A 9,844-nucleotide genomic window follows, 5' to 3' on the forward strand; every position below is an offset into this window, starting at 1 on the left:
AAAAATAACTTTCTACAACAATCCTTTTCCACAGTAGGCATGGTGGCAGCTCTCTCTGAGATGAGGAAGGAAAACTTAGGATGATAGTCTTGGCCTTACACGCCACCTAAATGTGACAGGGAGCTAACATTTACGGGGCATCTACCGTGGTCTGTGTATTTTTCATATAAGCTTTGTGAAATGTAGATATCATTACCCCCATTTTACATGAGAGGGAAATTGACACACAGGTTACACAGCTTGGAACAGCCTGTATCAAATCCTGATGGACTTTTTCAACAGAAAGTGTCAGAAACCCAACTCAAACTAACTTTAGCAACAAGGGGAATTTGTTGGCTCATGCAGTGTAAAAGTCCAGGCGTAATGCTTTCCATGTGGCTGGACCCCGGTGTTGGATAAGAGCAGGAATCCTTCTCCACCTCTCAGTTTTGACTCCCTTTCCAGGTAGGCCCTCTGCTTGGGCGGCAACATGGCCACCAACAGCACCCACAGTGAGTGTCCCTTTCTCAATGGTTCCAGCAAAGTCCTGAGCCTGCTCCTCACCGGCCTGCATGTGGTCACATCCCTGAACCACTCACCATGACGACCTTGCCAGCCTGCACACGTGCCCATCCCTGGGGGGGCATGGAGGTCATGGCCACCCAAACTAAGGAAGGGGGAGCTGTCTGGAGAAAAGAAAATGACAGGCTGCAAGGGATGAAGGCAGGAGGGGCGCTGAACAGGCCGAGACAACAAAGGTGCCCTGTCCACCCTTTCCAAAGTCACATGCAGCCAACACCAGGCCACCTCCTCATTTCCTAGTGTGCATGGGGGGAGCGAGGAGGGCTGGGGCATTCACAGGGAGCCTTAGATGCTGGGGCCCACAGAGGGATGAAGGAGAAGGAGCCAGGGCTGGTAAAGTGCCAGAAGATGGGCAGAAGAGGCCCAGGTGGCACTAGGCTGGGGATCCAGGGCACTAGCGCTGGTGCACCACTGGGGCTGTGCCGGTGGCCCCCAAAGAGGTCCTTGCCCACTGGGAAAAAGGGCCCCTTAGAAGCAGCACCAAGAACCTTGGGTCTTCTCAGGGGAGTGTTGGGACTAGGGTGAGGCAAATGAGTGCCTGGGGTACAAAGCTGAGGAGACACTTACCCTCAGCGTTGTGCAAATGCAGGGTCTGCCACTGGGGGAGAGCGGGGGAGTGGACAAAGTGGCCCTGGCCTCGCCCTGGGATGAACAGGGGCTTTGCAGTTAGGGCTCGCTTCCCTCCCCAGCCCTATGCCAGCCTGGTTCTCCAGGTAGGGGGTGTTTCAGAATCCTGGGGCATCCATGTGCCCCTCAGATGGACCTGTTTATTTAGCAACGCATGGCCAACGCACGGCCCTCCTCCAGGTGCACCACCTGCCCACCCATGGCTGAGCCCAGCTCTCCAGCCCGGCTACCAGGACAGTCTAACATCTGCCGATACAGACAACTCATGACCACCAGCCCTTCCCTCCGCCCCTGGGCTCATACGGTGACCCAAGTGCCGTGTCCTTGAATAAATGTCTTGCATGTCGACCAATCAGCTTAGCTGCCCCTCCTTAAAACACTGGCCCATCCAGCATCAGCATCTACACAGTACAGTTGTCTCGGCGGGAGCAACACGTGTGGTCAGCAGGCAGTGGCACGTCCCTGCTGGCAACGGCGCTGGTGGTCCATGTGCTTTAGGAGCTTTATTTCACACCCCCAACATGCTCACACACTCGCCTGCCAGGCTAAGGCAAAGACCGGATTTGTCGACTACCACCCACCGTTGTCCCCACCCCAATAGCCGCGTACTAGCTTTGTGAAAAATTCCTTGACCTTTTTCTGTGCTCCAGTGTCCTGATCTGTAAAATAGGTATAAGCACCACCTGCCCGCCTCACCTGTGGCTCTGAGGCTAAAATGACTTGAAATTGCTGCTCCATATATGTCTGTTTCTCCACCATGTGGGTTCTGACCCCTTGGGCTTCGAAGGCGGAAAGCAGGGCAGCATTGTTGACTGGCAGCGACCAGCGTGCAGGCGGATCCGCAGGCCAGGCCTCTGATGCCATCCTCCCCCTCCTCCCACTTCTAGCAGGACGGTGCCCAGACCGCTCTGGACCAGCCCCAGGTGAGGTGAGGCGCCACCCAGCACCCTCTGTCCTTGCTCAGCTGTCGCAAAGGCAGTGCACCATCGGGGAAGCACACAGGCAGGCCCTAGAGTCACACCCGCGTCCCAGTCCCAGCGCTGCCCCTGAATATCCGCACGGGCGTGTTAGTCAGCCTCTTCCCTACCTAACTGCCCATCCTCAAGATGGCCCTGCTAACTGGGGTTAGCTCACAGGTTAGCAGAGAACTGAGAGCGAGCACTCGCCCAGGGCTCACCTACCTGGACGCTGCTTACGGTCCTCCTCCCGGTGGGTGTGAGTGCGGCCAGCCCAGGAAGGGGGTGGGGGCGTGGGAGTGGTGGGAGGCGCCCCCTTCCCATCTCCAGACCTCTCTTATTAACAGGGACGTGTTAATGAAAATTCACACCCAGGTGCTAATAAACAGTGGGCCGCTCCTGGGCTCGGAGAGTGAGGGGAGGCTCTCCGCAGGGGAGGAGGCTGGCCGATGAGCCCCACTTATCTGTGAAAAGACTTGCTAATAACTTTAATTCCCCGTCCTAAACCACGGGGCCTTTGCCATGTAAATAGATTTTCTAAACTGGGCTGGGTCCTGGAAAAGACTTCCCGTTCTGCTCCTTAGGGCTCTGGGAGGCGAGAGCACGTTGGGGGTGGAGGTGCGGGAAAGGGGGCGGATCAGCGAAGCTGTGAGGTCCCGCCCCCCTGCAGGGCCTCTGCTTTTGCATCGCACTCTCTGCAGCCAAACGCTGGCCAGGGTGCGCCTGGGCTTCTGAATTATACACAGTGAGCCCCCCACCCCACTCTGAATCACTGCCCCTCCTGGCCTGGGCCAGAGCACTGGAAATGATCTCCAAAGTGGTTTCAAAACAAACCTATCAATATCAATGGATAAATAAACTGTGGTATATCCATACAATGGAATATCATTGAGCAATAAAAAGAAACAAAGTACCGATACATGAGAAAATATGATGCCAAGTGAAAGAAGCAAGATGCAAAAGGCCTCATGTTATATGATTCCATTCATACTACATGTCCAGAACAGGCAAATCTATAGAGATAGAAAGCAGATGAGCTGGCTGGGGTGGGTAGTGGGGGAACGGAATAATGGGGAGTCACTGTTAATGGTTACAGGGTCTCTTTTGGGGGGTGATGAAAATGACCCAAAATTAGACAGTGGTGATGGTTACATAACTGTATGAATATACTAAAACCATTGAATTATGTACTTTAAAAGAGTGAATTTTATGGTACATAAATTATACCTCAATAAAGCTCTTATAAAAAATGCCAAGGCCAGTATTTCAAAGATGCTTGAGCGGGGCAGAGGGGAAGAACTGAGTATCCATAGATGGCTGAGGAACCCTCAGACAGAGAGGCTACACCCCTTACCCCACCTCACCACCCCCCAGGCTTGACTGCTCACCAGACCCCCTGACTGAGGCCAGGCTCCTTCTGGGCTCAAGGCTCCCCCTTCCCCACACAGCACTTCCCTAATCTGAATCCAAGCCTGGTTCCAGGTCAGCTCTGTGGATTTGGATGCAACCAATGGACCTCTCATCTCACCCTAGCCAGGCCTCTAGGAGGTCACAGTTACTTAAACTTGGGGCTGACCACTGATATTATTTCATGTCTCTAAACCACATGGGAGAGAAACCAGAGTGAAGGGAGATGGGAAAATCCCAGGGTCCAGGCCTAACGCTCCAGCACAAGGGGAATAAGGACTTGGGACACATGCAATGAGCCCTTGGAGCTGGTGTCCCCTCAGACCCCAGAATGAATGGAGCTTGGCAAAACCCTACCAGAGCTGACAGCCCGGATTCTGAAGTCATACCTAGGCTTCAGTGCTGATCCTTGGCTTATCCTTCTGCAAAATGATTACTTAGGTATAAAATGTGTAAAGGACCTGGTGCACAGTAAGTACGCACTAATGGAAATGCATTTTCTACAGAGATACTTGGTTTTATTCAGCTCCCCACCAGGTTCAAAGAAAAGATGGACAGACTCCCCTCGCTGCCACTTTCTCCAATGAATCTCCCCCCGCCTCAGGCTAACCCATCTGGAACAGGAGGTGCTAAGCCAGGGCTGGGGAAAAGGAGGAAGGGGTCTGAGCCTGTGTGCTTTGGGGGCTGAAGACTGCAAGAAACCCTCCCAACTCTCCTACGTCCTTTGGAGGAGGGGAAGGGAGCTTTGTGCCCCTGTAGAGAAAGAAGAACTTGGCAAGTGACACCAGCACAAAATTTATTCACAAATAAATAAACACGTACTAGGCAGAGCCTCCTGCCTGCCTCAAAGTGTCTACCCTCTGGGTCCCTCCATCACGGGAAGGGTTGGGGAAGTCCGTCCTGGGTGGGGACAGGCTCTCCCTTTCAGCAATGCCCATGCCAGTATCGCCGGTGCCCTCTTCCAGGAAAGGGAGTCTGGACTGGGACCTCTTCGAAGGCGCAGAGGCCAAAAAGGCGTCGGTGTTCACAGAACGGGGTGCCAGATGTCCGCCGTCACTTCAACTACTCAGGCCGGCGGCCACTCCAGGGGCGAGAGAGGCATCCAGGTCTCCAGCAGGGCCAGTACGTCGCCGGGAAAGAGCTTGAGGAGAGAGGGAACAGCGAGGCCCTCAGCGTTGGACACCGAGCGTGGGTGTCCGCCTCGCGAGCTCCACTTTTAGGGCGCCTCTGGCGGGGAGCGGGACCCCGCCCCCTGCGTGTACTCTCCCTCCCCTCGCCGCTCGAGCGCCCCGGGCCCACCAACTCTGTTGCTCCGGAGGGCGAGCAGGCGAGGCCGGGCCGTCAGTGGGGGAGCCGCACGGGGGCTGGTCCCCGCAGTGCGCGCCGGGGGGCGTGAGACAGTAGGTAGCGCCATCCACTACTGCGCCGCGCCCGGAGGGAGCTCCGCGCGGGAAGGAGGTACTAACCGGAGATGAGGGGCCTGACTCCATCGCCGGCCCTTCCGGGCACGCCGCCTCGTCGTAAAGCACCGGCGGATCGCGCGGCTCGGGCGCCGCTAAGGCTCCGGGGTAGGCGGGCGGGGACACCCAGGACACCACGGCGCTGGCGGCTGAGCCCAGGTCTGGGCCGCACGCCTGCGCCTGAGTCTGCATCTGCGTCTGCGTCTGCGCCTGCGCGGGGCCGCCGTCGGGGCACAGCGGGCAGCCTCGAGGGAGCGCCGCGTCGCTGTGGCGCCGGCGCCGCAGGCTCTCCTCGCTGAGGCCCAGCACGGCCGACAGGTGGCCGATGTAGCGGATGGCCAGGCGCAGTGTCTCGATCTTGGTCAGGCTCTGGCCGGCGGGCGCCACGGACGGCGGCAGAAAGCGGCGCAGCTCGTGCAGGGCGCGGGCGAGCGTGCGCATGCGCAGCTTCTCGCGCTCGCTGGCGCTCTGCCGCTGCCCGCTGCCTAGGCGGCTGCCGCGGGCGCCGCGCCTCCCCGCAGTCGGGGCGCGGAGGGCGGCGCTGGTGACGGGCTTCCCGGGGCTAGACACGGGGCTGCCGGCCGGGGCACTGCCCCAGGAGTCCGGGGACGAGGCGGGCGAGCAGCCACAGTCCCTGTTGGAGGCGGGCGGCGGCCGAGCTGGGCCCCAGCCCGCGGAGAGGATCCAGGACTCAGAGAGCGGCGGGCACAGGGACTGGGCCATGGCAGCGGCGGCGCGTCTGGGGGCCGGCGGCCAGCGACCGCTTTATCCTGAGCCCGAGGTGTGAAGTGGCCCCTTCCAGGCCGCATCAGCACTTCAAAGCGGGCTCGGGGCCTGGTGGGGGCGGGGCTTGACCCTTTGAACCAACGGGGGGCAAAGGTGCCTGCCCGTTGACTGCGCCAGGTTGGCCCCTCCTGGGTCCTCGCATGGGCACCTGACCCAGACACTCGGGCCTCCTGCCTGCCCCAGTGCGCGCACTGTCCAGGGTGTTGGGCCAGCTCAGTAGGTTAAAGGAAGCAAGGTCGGGGAACTGGAGGTTCAGTACTTAGGTTTGGGTCTGCCTTCACCTGTTGGGGACCTTATGCAAATTCTTAAGTTTTCTTGAATCTTCGTTTCCAGTTTGAATGATGGGAGCCTCAGGGCATAGTGCAGCCAGGTCTGTGAACTCATATAGTGACCAGGAGTGGGGCCCTGATTCCTGCCAGAGGCCAGAGTAATCCGTTCCTCCTCTGAGGCAGGTTGGTCCTGGGTGCACCCTTCCCTGGTGGTGGTGAGTGGGAGGGATAAGGCTATCCTAGGTAAATCCAACAAGCTGGCTGAATCTGGGCAGGTTGCTGGACCGTCTGAGTGGAGGGAGAGGAAGTCTGCTGCCCTCCAGGCCACCTTCAGCCTGGCAGGATCAAGGGCTCGGCCTGTTGCCACAGCTGCCACCACTGGCCTCTAGCTGGTATTCTGCCACTTTGGGGCAGGTATAATGGGCCTTGCCAATGAAATATGAGTGCAAATGACACAGAAAAAAAGCATTTAACAAAATTCAGGGGAACTCCCTTGTGGTCCAGCGGTTAGGACTGGGCTCTCTCACTGCTGGGTTCAATCCCTGGTCAGGGAAATAACATCCCACAAACCACAGCAGAGCCAAAAAAAAAAAATCAGCACCCCTTCATGATAAAAATTCTCAGCAAACTCAGACTAAAGGAGAACTTTCTCAGTCTGATGAAAAACATCTATAAAGAAGCTACAGCTAACAGCATACTAAATAGTGAAAGACTGAAAGATTTCCCCCTAATACTGAAAACACGGTGAGGATGTCTGCTCCTACCCCATGCCTCTTCAACGTTGCCGGGGGGGTGGAGGGGGCATCTAGCTTGTGCAATAAGGAAAGAAATAAAAGGCGTACAGATTGGAAAGGAAGAAATAAAAGTCTCTCTATTTATGGACAACATGATTGTCCACATGGGAAGTCTCAGAGAATCTAATACATTGCCTGCCTGACCCCTCAGGTTTGAGTTTGCACATTGTCAAAATAGCCACTTCATGCATGGTTGTCTGCTCTCCAGCTAGACTGTGAAGTACCTGGTGTCTGGTATCATGTCTTCAAAAGAAGTGGTAAAAAAAAAATTTTTTTAAAAAGAAGAAGAAGGGCTTCCCTGGTGGCGCAGTGGTTGAGAATCTGCCTGCCAATGCAGGGGACACGGGTTCGCGCCCTGGTCTGGGAAGATCCCACATGCCGCGGAGCCACTGGGCCCGTGAGCTACAATTACTGAGCCTGCGCGTCTGGAGCCTGTGCTCCGCAACAAGAGAGGCCGCGATAGTGAGAGGCCCGCGCACCGCGATGAAGAATGGCCCCCACTTGCCGCAACTGGAGAAAGCCCTCGCACAGAAACGAAGACCCAACACAGCCGTAAATAAATAAATAAAATATAAAAAGAAGAAGAAGCGGTATCTAGGGTCTCTTTCAGTGCCGGCGGTCTACTGTTTTGCATCCCCCATGGCTTCCAGTTCTGTGAGATTGATGGGTGAGCTGGTTTGTAGCAAAGTCAAGTGGCTTGGTACCTTCTTCCTGGGCATCTCTGCTCACCACCTCCCCCCTCCCCTTGTCTCTTTTTTCTTCTACTGCCTTTGGCTTTTTCTAACACCCTCTATACCCTCTACCCTGCAGTCTGTCCCAGCAGCCCCAGATTCTTATGCCCATGGTCACATCCAGGACAGGCAATGCCAACTCACTGTTGGGGAGAAGGGGAGGAGCCCACTCCATGGGCACATGCCATAGGACCCATCTACTCCCTATGAGAGCCTGGCCTAGGCCTGCAGCTGTCAGCAGGGTCTGCCCCTTCTGGACCCTGGCCAATGGATGCCTTTCTGGGGTTCCAGATCCAAGCCAAGAACCTGGCATTAGAGCCCAGTGATGGCCCCTTTGATCCACTGGACCAGAGCTAACAAATGGTGAGAACTGGTTGTGCACCCAAGCAGGGGGAGATGCAGCCTAAAAGCTGGACAGGCAGGAGGGGTGGGATCTCAGAGGGCTCTGGGCATTCTGTTGCCAACCTCTGAATGTCAAAAAATTCCTCCAATTCCCACATGATTCTGATTTCCACTTTGTAGCTAATAATTGAGAAAACTCAGAATGACCAAAAACTCCTAGACAATCAGCCACCCTTTTGTTATATTGTTATATATTTGAAAATATAATACATGCATGTGATTAAAAGTTGAACAAGTACAGAGGGTATAACAAATCTCTTTACTATTCTCCGTGTGAGGCCTCCAATTCCCGGTCCAGAGGAAACCACCATTACTGGTTTGTGGGCAGCAATGCTCTGAAGTGAAGTTTTATTAAGTACAAAATCAACTAGACATTCTTTAAACAAGAGGCCATATGTGTGGGAGGCAGACTGTTTATCCTGAAAACACAGCTCTGGCCCGAGGATTCTCAGATCTGGGACCGAACAGTTAACATTCATTGCTCACTTACATGGGAGCCACTGAGAGATCTGGAGCAGGAGAGAGAAACCATGAGAGAGGGTTAAAAAGACCCAGGGGTGTCTGTGGAGGCAAAGAACTCACAAAAATGGCATGAGAGGCAGGGCAGATGGGAGGGTTCCACCCCCAACCCCAGTCCTTCAGTCTTCAGCCCTAAGGCTGACAAATTGGATGTGCCACGTGGGACTCCCTCCCTTTCCTGTTGCCTCTGAGTCTTGGGGCCCAGAGTGTGCAAGGGCTGTGGTCAGTGGGCCTGATGAAGCCAAGTGGGGGCAAAGGGGGGACCCCCAACCTAGATCCTGGGCTCTACCCCCTCCCGTCAGCCAGCCTCCCTCTTCCCTCGCCCCCATGCCTCTCTCACCTTTGATCTCCTTATCGCCAGCCTCTCCGGTGGCTTCATTAGGGAGCTGCCCCAGTTAATGAGTTCTCCGGGCGGCACGGCCCACACGTCCTCCCGCTGGGGTGAGGACTTCACACCTCTGGGGCCTGTGTTTTGACAAGTGCCGGAGCCAGTGGCTCCTGCTCCCCTGGCCCGAGCCTGCCATCGCCTGCCAACGTGTAAGGCTGGGAAATGAGGCCTTGGGGCAGCCCCACCGAGTGGAGGTGAGAGTTCAGTCGGGGTCCTCGGCCAGGGTGGGGGCAGGCAGGACAGGGCAGCACCCTCTCAGGCTGGGGCCCCCGTCTCAGCCTTCCTGCTAGGAACCAGCCGGCTTCCTCAGGCCAAGCCTGGGTCCTGGGCGCTCTCCCCCTCCCACCTCCCAGCCTCAGCGCCCTCATTTTCCCGGCCAGCCCCTCTGACATAGGAGTGCTAATCAAAGGTGCAATGTCAGTACTGCCCTTGCAGCCCCTAATCCCCATCCCCTCGGGAGCCAGAGGCCCCAGGAGAAGGAAGCAGCTCTCTGCTACCGCCAGCCTGTTTAGCATCAGCAGGCGCACCTCCTGGGAAGCTCCTAATTTGGGTGTTTCCTACTGCCAGGGATTTTCCCGCCACATCTCAGCACCAGCCTGAGAGGCAAGCCCTTTCAGGGGAGCGATTGTTATTCAAGAAGTCCCCACCTTTAGACAGCCTAGGACACCCCTCTTGGGTGTGGCCAGTGTGGCTTAGAATAGAACCCCTGCCCTGCCATGTACCACTTGTGTCACTTGGGTAACTCACTCTCCATCTCTGGGCCCCAGCCTCTGCTTCTGTGCCATGAGTAATACCTACTGTGCTGATGTGATGTGGGTGTCATTGCCTCGCTTTGTAGTTAAAGACATGGAGGAGCAGAGAGGTGGTCCTATGTCACATGGCTAGTAGGGGTAGAGCTGGGATCCATTTGGCTCTGTCTGGGACCAAAGCCAGTGTTCTGTCCT

The 9,844-nt window shown here is 56.3% G+C and overlaps 1 protein-coding gene across 1 annotated transcript; it reads right to left on the reverse strand.

The window, feature by feature from the left end:
* Positions 1-4,330: 4,330 nt before the first annotated feature.
* MESP1 (mesoderm posterior bHLH transcription factor 1) lies at positions 4,331-8,813 on the reverse strand. Its single transcript, XM_082386940.1, has 2 exons — positions 5,018-8,813; positions 4,331-4,692 (listed from the first exon to the last, which is right to left on the reverse strand). Exons 1-2 carry the CDS (start codon positions 5,732-5,734, stop codon positions 4,618-4,620), a joined length of 792 nt encoding a protein of 263 aa, XP_082243066.1. The 5' UTR covers positions 5,735-8,813; the 3' UTR covers positions 4,331-4,617.
* Between the last annotated feature and the right edge of the window lie 1,031 nt (positions 8,814-9,844).

The sequence above is a fragment of the Balaenoptera borealis genome, assembly GCF_965194805.1.
Source record: "Balaenoptera borealis genome assembly, chromosome: 3".
Classification (NCBI taxonomy): Eukaryota; Metazoa; Chordata; class Mammalia; order Artiodactyla; family Balaenopteridae; genus Balaenoptera; species Balaenoptera borealis.

Coding starts and splice junctions, on each gene's coding strand:
- MESP1 (XM_082386940.1), bottom strand. CDS start 5,734: ATGGCCCAGTCCCTGTGCCCGCCGCTCTCTGAGTCCTGGATCCTCTCC. Junction 4,693..5,017: donor AGTCAGGCCCCTCATCTCCG/GTTAGTACCTCC, acceptor TCTCTCCTCAAG/CTCTTTCCCGGCGACGTACT.